The following is a 15,178-nucleotide window of genomic DNA, read 5'->3' as shown; positions in this document are numbered from 1 at the left end:
ATTGAGTTTTAATATATTTTTTAAGATAGGATAATAAAGAAATTATATTATAGATATCAAAATGTTCATATCATTTGTCTTAAAACACAGTTATTACACATATAATACTATAATATGTAATAATCATTATTGAAATTTCATTATTATAATCACCTATTATGTTCTCAGAAAATTATAATCAAAAAGAAAAAAATTAATAAAATTGAAAAATAATATATATACATATTTATCAAAAATCATTTTTAATGACTAAAATAAAAATAAAATTGCATTGAAAAGGTTATGTTACACATAATCATTACTATGTTTATGACGTTGTTTATATGTCACTGAATTGTTTTCACTGTTATATTAAAGGGAGATCTAATTCATAATAATTGTGATATAAGGAAAAATACATTTACATATATAAAATGGAATAAACGGTTTATATATGATTTATTTAAAATAATATGTTAAAAATGGACACAGCTTACAAAGAAAATTCTTTTTTATTTTATAAATTAAAATGCTAACATGCCCGAAGCATGTTTTTCCTTTTTAAAAATGTAAAGAAAAATTTCTGTGATGTATACTCCTTCATTTCTCTTATATATATTCATTAGCAATGAAATATATAATTTTCGTATTTCTTTTTTTAATTTTTTTCCTTTAGTGTGTATCAATAACGTAAACAATCATATCGTCATGAATTTACATATTATAATATGTGCTTTTTTTCAATTTTCATAATGATTATATGTATATATTTACATTTATAATTTTTTATAAAAGTTTATTCTTATTAGTATTATGCAATTAAAAAATGATCTTTTAAATTTTCTAAGCTCAAGTTTCTGTTCATTTATTTTGTCATTTTATTTTTTTACGGAAAAACTATAGCATTACTAAAAAGAAAGGAAAAATATAACATAAACAATAATGCATATATACGAAACCTTCGTTCTCATATTTTTTTATTGTATTTTAAAATATGTTTATCTAATAAAATAACTTTAAGGCATTAATTTAATGAATAGAAATGCATGAAAATATCATAAAATCATCTAATACATATAAATACGTAATATAGTCAACCACTAAATGTGGTTACTAGGTCTTAAAAATTCATGAGCAATGAAATAATTAATAAACGGAAAATAGCATTAATGGCATAATTCATTTCTACATTTAGTATATATTTTATGTCCATGATATTTCATTTTGGACACAAGGATATCAATGTTAATATTAAAATGAAACTATATAATTAGTTCCGTATTTTACATACTCTAATTCCCCGTTATTTTAAGCAATAGGTATATGTGTACTATCACATTATGCAAGCAATTAAAATGAATAAACATGAAAAATATATAATTATTTATCATATAAATCATTTTCCTATTTAATAAGCTTAAATTATAATATGATTATCGCTTGCATCTTTTAGATACATAAAGTGTACGTGTTTTACAAATAGAAGATTTAAAATTTTACATAAAAATATATTTTTTAAAAATAAGTAGTATAAAAAACAAATAATTTATTTAGCAAAATATATAAACATAAAAAATATTTTTTTATAACAAATAGTAAGTTTAATATAGTGCATATTATTAGATAAAATCTTAATAAACAAAATGAATAACAAAAAAAATTATAAACATTTAATTTACATATAACATATATAAAACAATATATATGTTATATGATTAAATGTTATTATGTGGTTTATTGGTTATGCATACCCTTTCACGCGATCATAAGTGGTTATATCAGACGTCACATTAATTTTCAGTTAGTCTTACGTGCAATTTTTCATTTTAATATACATTAAAATTGTGAATATCTACTTTTATATTTTTTTTCATTAGCTTGTGTCTTTATTGTAGGTATAATTTCACTCCCAAAGGAACTATTCGTATTTACAATATTTATTACTTCTATTTTAAGTGGCATATTTTGATGAATATTTAAAGTGTACATAACACTTATTTTGACCTCGTTATTTATAATATTGAATTATATATAATATATTTATTATGTCTCTCACTTATTACACTTTAACTAATAGTATGATATATAATTCCTGTTAATTGTAGCGGAATTGTAAAAGAATTTGAACAATTGTTCTCGGTTTCCCTATTTTTGTTTTCTCCTTTACCATAATAAGAATTACTCAAATGGTTTCTCTAAAGAATTTCATATTACATACCTAATTAGTAATAAGAATCACGCCTACTCCTAGGTTCATATGACAAATATACATCACCCATTTGCGACTCTTCGAATGACTGCTGCAATCCATATCTTGGTAATTCTTCTTCGTATTCATCATAGTAATTATTCTCAAGTTCTCTTTCCTTCCTTTCCCTTTTATTTGTTTGAGACTGTATAGGCGTAAACTAATGTGCGAAAAAATAAATTTCACAACATATTTATTTTATACTTACACGAATATAAATTGTAAATATTATAACAAAGCGCATATTTAAAAACCAAATTTTTACTCACTTTGAAATAAAAGAAAAGGCAGACAAGTACTCCAATTATTGAAGCACCTACAATTGCGTGACGAAAATACTCTGATTTCAATACATCATATGTTTTTTCAATAAAATCTGACGAATCGGTAGCGACCTCAGGTAATACCACATGTCCGGTTGTAGTTGCACTATGCCTGCCGTCACTTCCACTCAGTAACATATGATTCGATTGCGAATTATGAGATATCTCTCTTGATTCAACCCTTTTAACTTCACTTGTTTGTTCTCCTCTTGGGGGAGATTCTACTGCTGCTAAAACTTTATTCGTTGTAGGACCTGATGTTACATCTTTACCTTTTGTGGATTCTACATCTGCAGGTTTTCTTGCAACAACAACTTTTCCTTGTTCTTGGGCTGGCGTATCCCTTCCTTTTGCAGGTGTTCGAGATGGTGAACTCCCAAAAAAAATATCCCATAATGAAGGGCTACTCCTCCCAGTTTCTTCAGGTTTGCATTGTTGTACTTTCAATAAGAGAGCCTTTGGGTCATACGCGCTTGAGCAACGAAGGAAATCACTTTCATTAGATAAAGACCAAATAAATGGACAATGCATTCTCCTATATTTGTCATATAATGATTTCATATATGTAAGATAAGTAAAATAATTACTACATTCATCCTTATTCTGGGGTTTTATGTTACTCTTAATGTTAGTATATTTGTTAAAATAAATATATAATATTTTTCGCTTTATCAAATCATCTAAAGTAACATTTTTGTCAAATGGTAATGTACACTTATTTGCATTAAGTTTTCCATTAATCTTATTCACTGCAGTAAACAGATCTTCAACAAACGGTATAGCACTTAATTTATTCGAGCGATCTACTTTATTGATTTTTCCTATTTCATCATATAACCAATAACGTAAATAATTGCAATAATTTTTATGCTTTTCTCTATGCCTCTCATCAGCCGCATATTCTAAAGAACTTCCGAACTTACTGCAAAGGGCTTTTACACCTTTATAAATTCCCTCATGTGTATTCAATAATTCACAATCTTTATCAAATTTAGACTTTACATCCTTTGGGAACAATTCCTCATAGATGGCATTAAGCTTTAAAGCCTCTGAGGCCTTGTCCTAAAATTTTTTATAAAAGAATTAGTATATAAATACTAAAGTTATAAAGACAGTAAAAGAAGTTTTCCTTTTACACAAGAGAAACGAATTATAAAAATAATTAAATGAAAATAATGCTCTAGATGTATATATACAAATGCCAATTTTTGCTGAGATGTCTGCTGTGCCATGGTTTTATGACCTGTTTAAATTTAAATTCTTTTTTTCTATTTTCAACGTAGAGGTATTTTTATATAAAAAGTTAATATATATAATAATCTACTTGCATATTTAAGCAATCTTTTATATAAGTCTTAGAAACTAAGTATTTAAACTTAGGGACGATTATTTAATGAATATTTTGATAAATTTTTACTCGTGCTCGTTCTATAAAACAAGATGCATTTTTAGTTATCTCCAACACTAAGCGGAAACGTAACAATTTAAATCTCAAAAAATATATAATAACATATGGAAAATAATGGCTATTTAAAATAATTAATTATTATATATATATATATATGTATGTATGTAATATAATCAGTCAAATGACAAATAAATGAGCTTTTTATAATTTACGCGCTGAAATATTAATTAATCGAATTTTTAAATATGCGTTTTTTAGATAATTACAAATGCACTAAAGAAATAACATTCATGTGCCTAATACCTTGGTAATTATACCAAATTTTATTTTGCACTTCAGTTTGTGGTACTTCTTTTCCGTTATTATTTATCACAAAGTGTAAGTATATTTTCCAACTCTAACTTAAATTATGTGAAAAACTATAAACAAGAAAAAAATATAAGCACACATTTTATATTACAAATAAGTTCTATTGTATAATATTAAAATTTTATGCTATTTTGAAATAGCTTAAAGATATAATCGCATTATTCCAGCACTTTCCAAAATTATATATTTGCAAAGTGTGGTTTTGCTTCCATTATATTCTTGCTTCTATTATTACAGACAAATTATAATTTTTACTTTTCCTTTCAATTCATTTTGTCCCTAAATAATAAATATTTTTTTTTGCATTCGTAGCGTGAAAAAAAAATATATTTATTATTATAAAATTAGAACATTCTTTTTTTTTAAGGGATAAATTTAATTATTTTTTCTCCTCGTATAGGTTAAACAATTTTATATATTTAAAAAATTTAATTTAAATAGCTACCTGACTATTCTATATTTGTAATAAATTTAACTCAGTTTATATTCTAACAATTATAACACACCCATGCGGTAAGCTTAAAATTTCCAACGAGCGTAAATATATTGACATGGAAGTAATCTTCTACAGAAGAATAAGCGCGTTTTTAAAATTCCTGTATAACATATAAATTTATATATGTAAGGATCCAAAAAATTAATAATTTCCAAGTATCATAGGGATTTTTCTTTTATTAGTTATTAATGGACGTTCGAATGCTGTGTATTTTCCACGGTTGTATCACCAATTTATGGCAATTCGTGCATTATTTACTCCTTACTTTTATGAGCAAAATTGTTCCTCCCTAAATATATTAGAATAATGAAATAATGAGACTGACGACACCGATGAATAAATACATAATGAATTGTGTTAAAAAAAATGCACTAATTCTTACTAGGAACGGCACTTATAAAGGTTCTATTCATGTAAAATAATAAATAAAAAAGTTACATAAACACAACAAAATAATCTTGTCTTGTTATAAGAATATCCATGTAAATAATAATTTACACAATTATTTTATTTAATTTTTTTATGCCACTTTAATGGAAATTTTTAGCGTTCATTATTTCATGTGTTTTCCTAAAAGACATATATTTTACCACCACTAAATTTTAAAACGATATTTAGACACCTAAAGAACTATCAACCCTTTAGTTAATGCATAAAACTGTTAGAAATGCTTTAAACATATGTTGACGAATTCGGTTATTACACAATAAATCGCTTACTATAATAATACAGTTGCAATTCAAATATTTATGCGAAGTACGCAAAAACGAAAAAATGTTTATAATATAAATGATGGAGATATATCAATTATTTAGTCGTAAACGATAATCTAAAAAATAAAAAATATCATAACACGGTATATAATTTATCCTATACACACTTCTATATACTAAGATAACATCAATTAATTTAGTTTAATTAAATTAATAATGTTGTGGAATTATGCCAAATCCTATTCAAGGACGGTTAATTTTTAAATAAAATAGAACGTAAGTAAAAAGTACACAATTAAAATACACCCTGCTGTGATTTTATAATTTTATTTTTGAGTCTCATGTTTGCTTATAATTTTATAACGTTATTTTTGTTTAATAAATATAATTTTTTTGGGAACAATATTTGGTATTATTTATACCCTGCATTATTTTTAACATTTATTATTCAGAGATTTATACTAGACCTACATTTGCAAAAATACACTTTTTCTTAAGTATATCCAGCTAACTTTTCACACATTTCAACTTAATATATGCAAAAAATATTTTCACACATGCATCTAAACATAGGAAATTATATAAAAACTTAATAGCATCTGCATGAAAAGTTCCATTTATATGTAATTAATTGTGATGAATGATAAAATAATAAAACATACGTTCTTAATTTTTATAAGATTCATAGCAACAACTTTCTAAAACAAAAGTCATTCAAATAAGAGTTTAAATTTATTTTCCACATAACACATAAAATGATTATACACATTATATAATACTAACGAACCTTATACAATAAAACAAATTATTTATCATTATGGTTATCTATTACATAATAAAATATTAACGCAACTTTTATTTAGCCACACATTCAATAATAATGCTATACTATGACATAAATCATGAAATAATGACCTAATAACATCATTTAGGTTCATTTTTATTCTATACAAAATAAAAAATATATGGATTATTTTTATATAATATATATATTCCTTATGTAAATAAGGATATATTTTTTAGCATATTAATTATTATCATGTTTCAATTTTTAAAAATAACATATTTACACATTTTTATGCTTACAAAAGCCTATGAGACATTAGTATATAACAGGAATAGAAATAATTAAAACTTTCAGAAACTATTTATGTAACTGTCATAAATAATATATTTGGCATAAAATACTTTATGGTAGAAATGATAAAAGAAACTACAAATTATTATTTTTATATGTATAAATATATGGCACCTTATTGCTTTTGTCAATAATGCACATTTTGAATTATGTAAATATCCAATGCTCATAAAGGAGAACAAAACAAGGACTTAAAATGAACAAAGAAAAAAAAAGAAAAACAGTGAAAGAGAAAAAAAAAATGCAAATAAACCATATATAATTTAAAATTAAAAAATTATTTATAGAACCTAAATATATTATTTTTCATTTTTTCGTACATTCTAAAAGAAAGTTTCATGCAAAAAGAAAAAAAAAATTTAAGGAATAAAAAATAGTACTAATATATAAAAATCGTGTTTACACCAAAAATGAGTTAGCATTGCATACAAAATAAATAAATCGAACATTTCGTAAAAGCAAGTAGCATCGAAATTTCTGGAACAGCTGTAAAATTAAATGTGATAAAGCATATTATAAGTGTGAAGGAGAAATATATGACACATTATTATGTGAAGATATATTCGAAATGGATAGGTAATACGAATCTGAGTTATTATTTTCTACTCTTTTCTAGCTTGTGTTAATACTGGTCTGTGCTCTATTTATATATATATATATATATTACATTGTAATGCATCATACAATAAAGTACATATACATAGAACATTTTGTAATGTCACCATTTTCTGGTTTCCAAATTTACAGACATGGGTTCTAAATGTTAAGGCAGATTTAAGCAACCGCAGTTACCATTTATTTTATGCACATACGTAAACAGTAGAATAAAACCGATCTGTCCAATGTTTTCCCGAGAAATAACAGGAATATTCATACATAAAAATATATATATTTATGCATACTGTTATTATAAAAATGGGCTATTCTCATAATATGAATTTTGTTCCTTTTTAAACGGTCTCATTATTTGAGAGAATTACAGCGATTTTTGTTTTTTTCGCTAATATCTTTTTCTTAAAATTGATGCATTTTTTGAAGTTTCAAAAACATAACTATTATAACAAAAACGTCTAATAAGAATAATAATCAACTGGTAGAAAAAAGGGTGTTCCTTAGAAGTGATAAATATGCTTCACGGAATGTTTACTTGTGATTCCTGTTATTTATGTATAACGTTTTTCCACATAAGAGTTTTTTTAATTTTTATAATGATGGAAACGTATTAATACAGCAAATACGGCTGTGGAACAACACGCAAATGCAATAAACCATAAAGTGGTAATTATTTTAAAATGTGATGAAAAATGCATATGGGACAAAATATGCATTATAATGCTCGTACGCTTCACAATATAAAGCACAACATAGTATTACCAATTGCGCATCAAGCAAACATTCGAACTTTCAGGTATATTTAATAAAAATGCTTCATACTATTGACAGAATTTTTTATTACCCTTAAAGTGCGAACTGTTCACCTTAATGTAAGGGATCAAATGGCAAAATGTCACCATGCTTAGTGGTAGGAGAAGTTCTGAGCTTGGACAAGGGGCACGAATAAGTGCAATAATATATGTACACCAAATTATTCATCACTTTTCCATGATTTATTTTTTTGTAACACTAGTTAACCTTACATCAAAACATTAAATGCAATCATTTTTATAAGAATGCTTATGCACCCACTTTTTTTTTTTTTGACAAGATGCAACTGCTTTTTTTAATCCCTAAACCATAAACATGTTAAGAAAAAAAAAATTAAATGGAGTAACAGCATGACCCTACAACACGTACACCAATTTATCAATTGTAATTAAGGGAAATTTTCGTTCTTCACGAAATAATCTAGAACCATAAATAATTTTACATTTAATTCACGAAGTGTTTTGATCAAATCACTAACTAATTGGTTATAAGTAGCAATAATTTTTCGAAAAAATAAATAACAATTTAAGTGAAAAATTAAATTATGTTCGTAATCTTAAAAAGGTAAGTGTGTGCGAACAAATATAAATTACACAATTAATAAATTTTGCTATATGTAATCTGCTTATTACTTATTAATTATTGATAGAACACTTTCTATAATTAAACGCACCAACTTCTAAATTTTAAAAATGTACAATCCTATTTATAAAACATTCAGAAGTACGTCAATAAAAAAAAAGGGACGTGGGAAAAAAAAAAATTCTTTAAATAAAAACAGTGCAATTACAAAGATCTTACGTTTCAGTATATTCCCAAAAAAAGAAGGTCGAAACCTTTTTTTTTTTTAAATTTCTTTTAATTTTTTTACAACATTATAGTGCACTAAAGATAAGTGTTAGTTTTTCTAACAAATAAATTGTAAATTTCTTCCTTTTTAAAATAATGTGTAAACTCAAAACTATAAATGAATTTTGAACCTAATGTAATTTCCTCCAAAAAAATCTTTATTTCAAAGTGCACACATGAGTAATGTAGAATTAGGCTTGTCCTAGTGAAGCTCGTTAATATTAAAATTATTTTGCCGAACACCAGTTACCTTGTTAAAAACATAGGTACTCAATAGAATACTTTGTAACATGTTATAAACCATCTTGGAATTTATAGCGAATTTAAAGCAAACTGCGTTTTTTATTTTAAGTAATTTTTTTTTCAAATAAAATTAATTACACGTACAGGGACTTGTACTTCACACACAATTAAAAAAATTTATACAAAAAAAAAAAAACAAATAATGAATTTAAATATATTTACACCATTTAAAAGTATTGGGAAAAAAGAGTTGTTCTTTTTTCTATCTTTTTTTTTTTGTTGTAATTTATAAAAAAAAAATTGGCAAGGCATTGCTCATTTTTTAAATTTGTTGTTTAAGGTAGTGTCCTATTTTTTTAATATTATAAAAATATAAGAGCTAAATAAATAATTCTTTTTTCTTGTTTTTTTACGTAATAAATATATATTTTTTTTTTTATTGCTTTCTTTTTCCTCATGTTATTTCTTCTCATTTCCCCTCTTACACACATCGTAAAAATAGAGTTGTGCTGAAAATTTTATTTAAAATTGTGTTGCAACAAAAAAGTTCTACTAGCCTTTTCATTTTATATTAACTTTGCATTTTTTATTCATTTATATAAATGGATAACATGGCTCGAATTTTAAATTTACAAATATGATTTTACTCAATGACTCATTTTGAATGACCTGTTCGGCTTCTACAAAATAGCCATATAAAATTTCTCATTTCATCCACACATATGTCAAAGGCAGTTAAACTAATTATATTATATATATAAGAATCATATATAGATTAAATTGTTGTCCCTTTTAGAGCGGTTTACAAAGAAACTCTCTCCTTGTATATTTAATTATGTAGGGCTTCGTCAAAATTAATAAAAAAACAATTGCACAACACACTTAACTATTAAAAAAAAAAAATCGTAATTTTTCTATTCCAAATATGGAAAAAAATATCCTGTGGGTAATCTTTTACAATTTCCTGTTTATTCTTTTGGGTAAAATTAAATAGTTCATATATAAGTGTGTACATTTATATGTTCATGTAAATTGTTAGGGCCTCCTATAAGTACCCCCAATTACATCATTATTTGCACAGTTATGCCATTCGATGTGGGCCCCCTTAACTAAATAACAGCGTCTGCTAATATGCCCTTTAAATATATAAATGTTAATTCCTCTTTAACATATTTTTGCAGCATCATGTAAGGACACACATCGAAGCAAACCTAGCAGACTAAAACATGACCATAATTTATTACCAAATTACGCTAATTTAATGAGGGATGATCAAAACGGACAAAACAGTGAAAACAGAGGAGACAACATAAACAATCACAATAAAAACCATAACGATCAGAACAACCATAATGGTAATAATGATAACAGCATTAATAGTGAATACCTAAAAACGTCACATCTACAGAATAGTTCGGCCATGGTACACCTAAACGATCATAAAATTACAACAAAGCCAGCTCGCTATTCTTACATACAAAGAAGCAAAATATATGCCTTTAACCCAAATAATAAAAAAATAGAAAATATTAATAACGAATTGCATAGTGTTCCAAATTCATTTGTTCAGTATTATGTATACACCAATCTAAATGTTATAGTACAAAAGATGCGTTACATTAGTATCATCGATGAGTATAATAATATAATTTCTTTGCATCTGCCTTATCATGCTAGAGTATATTACTTAATGGAATTAAAAAATTATTCAGTGGCTCATAAAGAATTACAGAGTTATGTTTATAGTTATTATGATCCACAAATAGACAAAGTTTTCAAGGCTGCAGAGAAAAATGGCTTTGTCTGTGAAAATGACATAAACAATTTATATAATATAGTAACTCATTTAGAAAATCCAGAACACTATAAAAATAAGAGATACAATTATTCCAAAGACAGAGAAAAATTCCAAAAACAACTTTCGTCCGTTCATGGCTGCTTATTAACAAATCATAAACAAAATTACAAAGACATGATATATGCTGACACAACAATTTTCGATTATTTACATTATATATACTGTTATCCGGAAGATAAATGTTCATCAAAATATTATCGTGATATGCTTAATATATCTATGGGAAAAATTAATGAATATGAACAGAAAAAAAAAAATGAAGCTATAAATAAAATTATTGATGTACACGAAACTGGTGCATATGTAATGAGGAAAATAAAAGAAGAATTAAATCCAAGCTTAAATTCTGATGTGGCAGATTTCGTAATAGATGAAATTAAATATATTATAGAGAGACTTAATGCACACTCAGAAAAAATAAAATGTGCATCCGATTTTATAAAACATATATATAAAGAAAAAGTGCAGAACGAAATCTCAAAAAATGAGCTTGAAAGTAATTATATTGTATTAAGTATTCACCACGGTTCTTTTCGTTTTAGTACTGAACATGTAATCATGTTAGAGGAAATATTCAAAAGTAAAGAACAAATACTTCACAACATTTGCAGCAAATTTTTGAATGAGTTGAAAAACAAAATAACTGCTCTTATAAATTCGGAATATTCTTCATCAAAATGCACTCCTATTGTTTCTACTTGTGAAGAAGCCAAAACATCCTTAGAATCCTTGCGTACTTCGAGCACCGAAAAACTAGGTAAGCATGATCTAAATTCAAAGCCGGAAATTGCATCAGTTAAACAGAGTTATGATGGGAAAATGATTAAATTAGCAGAAGCTATAAAAAGAGCCGAAGAAATAATCAATTCTGTAAAGGACATCGTTCAGTTTAACACAACCGAAACAGATACTATGAAAAAGGAAACAGATAGAATAATATCCCTAAATATAAATCCACTATCGAAGGATAAAATGCTTTTAGAAGTAATAGATTCAATAAAAAAACAAAAAGAAAAAATATCGGAAAATTCTAACAAAATAAAAGAATCTTCTGACGCAGCTGATGCTTTAAAAGCTGAAGTTGAAGAATTAAAGAAAGGTATTGATGAAGATGTGAATAAAATATTAAAGCCATTCTAAGAAGGAACATATAATCATTCTTAAAAGATGAAATAAAATATGGATTGGAAGCAATACCTAAAAAAAGAGCTACAACGAGAGAAATATATTTCCAAAAATGATGTAGCACAATCATATATTCTAAAAATTGGCAAATTAAATAAAGGTACCATCACATACGTCGTGGAACAACTTAGATTTAAAAAAATGGAGGTACCAAACAAGGTAAAATCAATCATTGATGCTTTTTATAACGAAAATTTACAAATACTCGAAGACGATTTAGCAAAAATTTTGTGTGTAACATCAATTTTTATCACATTATATAGCAAATGCTACAAAAGAAACTGAAAACGTACACAAATAAACCTAAGAAGTATGTGAAAAATTGCTTAAAATGAACTGCGAGTGTATACCTAAAATATAAAATATTTTTAACGTCAAATTAATTAACCTTTTAGAGCTAAGGAATAATATTGTAAAAGATCGATCTACAAATATTCATAAATACGTCTCAGGCACTTTTGTCAAGCTAATCAAAGATTTTAACGGATTAGAAAATAAGTTGGGAGACTATAAGGAAGATAAAGAAAAACTGGAAAGGTATCAACTTGATATAAATGATAGAAAAAAAAAATAAAATTATCAATACTTTAAGAGAAAAAGTTGACCGTATGCAACAATCTAAATTAATTATGAATGATATAAAGACATTATTCCAGGTAAAGACCATACAATTTTCAATGATATCAATGTATACAAAGAGAAAACAAAAAAATGTTGAAACAAAATAGAGAACCTCAACCGTGTAATGCAAAAATTATAACCACATACCGGTGAATCATGTCCAGAAACAAAAACTTCGTTGCAAGATTTTAGTACTAAAATCGAAAAATCAAAATTGAGTGAACCTGAAGATAAATTTAAAGTTCGCACGGAAGCAGCTAGGAAAAACTTAGATAAAATATAAATTATACGTAAAAATATAAATGTTTTACCTTGCAATTTATAATTCGTTATCGCCAAAAATTAATACTTATAGAGTGAAATTATTTTATGTACATATTATTTTTCTAGTTTGTACTAAATTGCATCCTTTGAATTACTGATTAATCGTGAAAATTTTATATCCCCAAAAATTACATCTCATAATACCGATGAAGAATCCAGTCGCTAATTAGGACATGCATCTGAAGTGCTGTGTAGGTTTGCTCTGAATGGACAATATTTTACAAATTATCAGCTTGGGTAATATTCCTTTACGGAATAACTACATCGATGCTTAGACAAAAAAAAAATAGCATAAATCTAAAAACAGAAAATTTGAATATTCCCATAATCCTATATTTGAATGAGAATCACAAAAGTAACTACAGATTAATACCTAAAAATATATAATACAAAAATGAAGATATCTTCCAGAAATATTGCATATTTAAAAGAGAAAGAATATTTTACACTAATAATATATACGCAGTACATATTTGTTACAATGTGTTGACAAAAATGTCCTACACGAATATTGATAACGAATAATTTTATGAACTCCTAATTGGGAAACTTCCTAATTGAATATTTTTACACGTATTATTTCACTTTTTTTTATGTGACTATAAAAACACATTGCTCATATTTTTAAATTATATCTTTTATATGTAATACAAATAACCTTAATTTTAGAACATTATTTTAAAAAATATATTTTTTTAATAATTTCTTCTCAAAATATACATGCTACAAAGATATGAAATAATATAAAATAATGACATTGTAGCACCTCATTAATTTTAACTTTTATTATTAAATATATATGATGATGTGAGGCAAATTATATTACTGAAGAACAACAATTAAATTAACATCATAATATGGCAAATACTCCATATATTTCATCTAATAAGAAAAAAAAAAAAAAGCATATTCCTATACAACAAAAATTACATTTTAGTATACATACTGATCTGTTATATGCTAGCTCAAATTAATAACGTGTAAGTATTAAAATTGTTAAGTAAATAATAAACTTTAAGATTGTAATAATGTGTGCGGTGATGAATTATACATTTCCTGAATCTTATTCTTAGTAACAATTGGAATAAATAAATATATTTTTATATCCATAATTATATCCTTACTGAGAACTTCACTCAATACAACATATTTTACACTATTTTCATCAAAGAAGCGGCACAATACCAGTCAAGGTTACCTTTAAACGAGGGAATAATGATGTTATCTAATTATTTTTGTACCTATTGATTCCTATATTTATATGCTAAGTATATATTTGCGACATTGAGTACTGTGATTCGTGTGTTCCATTTCAATTTTATAAAATAATAAATATTCTTATAATGTTAGTGTAGATCAAAATTTAATAATTCTTAAGAAATCTTTTGAACTGCATGTCAGAACTTTTAAAGTTCGTTAAGTTAGCAGAAGTCCTTTTCAAAAGTAAATGCCACATGGTACAAAGGAATGAGAACAAACAAACCAATCACTACATAAAATGATTTCTCTCATTTTAAATTAAAAAAATCACACCCTTCATAAACCTAAGAAAAAATCTATTACAACTATTATTTACGTAGTTTCATAATCCTCAAAAAGGATTATCCTATCTTGGCAGTATAAGTTACCCCAATATTATAAATCTATTATATTACGCTATGATTAGTTGCTCAACACATATGCATATATATAAAGTTTTAAAATATATATTTTGCAAAAACATAGAATAAAGAATTTACATTTACCATATTACTTATGTTACTCTATTGAGCGAATAGTAACAATCACATTTTGAACTAAATTTATCCAATTCCCCAAAAAAAAAAATGAAATAAGTATAAAGAATAACAGCACCTTTACAATGGAAAATATACAATATAAGAATGGAAGAAAAAACTCAATTTTCATTAAAACAAATTATATAATTTTATTCATTTTGTAAGCAAATACTCTGAGGGGAAAAAAAAAGAAAACTGATTAAATATATAGATATTATAGA

At 25.3% G+C, this 15,178-nt stretch overlaps 2 protein-coding genes across 2 annotated transcripts; one reads left to right on the top strand and one right to left on the bottom strand.

Moving 5' to 3' along the window:
* Positions 1-2,201: 2,201 nt before the first annotated feature.
* PVX_090335 (variable surface protein Vir12-like) lies at positions 2,202-3,782 on the bottom strand (the record flags this gene model as incomplete). Its single annotated transcript, XM_001615109.1, has 3 exons — positions 2,202-2,387; positions 2,527-3,612; positions 3,747-3,782. 3 exons carry the CDS (start codon positions 3,780-3,782, stop codon positions 2,202-2,204), a joined length of 1,308 nt encoding a protein of 435 aa, XP_001615159.1.
* A 6,670-nt stretch (positions 3,783-10,452) lies between these two features.
* PVX_090330 (reticulocyte binding protein 2 precursor (PvRBP-2), putative) lies at positions 10,453-12,519 on the top strand (the record flags this gene model as incomplete). Its single annotated transcript, XM_001615108.1, has 2 exons — positions 10,453-12,162; positions 12,241-12,519. The coding sequence occupies 2 exons, from the start codon at positions 10,453-10,455 to the stop codon at positions 12,517-12,519; spliced, it is 1,989 nt and encodes a 662-aa protein (XP_001615158.1).
* Between the last annotated feature and the right edge of the window lie 2,659 nt (positions 12,520-15,178).

The sequence above is a fragment of the Plasmodium vivax genome, chromosome 5, assembly GCF_000002415.2.
Source record: "Plasmodium vivax chromosome 5, whole genome shotgun sequence".
Lineage (NCBI taxonomy): Eukaryota > Apicomplexa > Aconoidasida > Haemosporida > Plasmodiidae > Plasmodium > Plasmodium vivax.
This window is presented reverse-complemented; position numbering and strand designations above follow the sequence as displayed.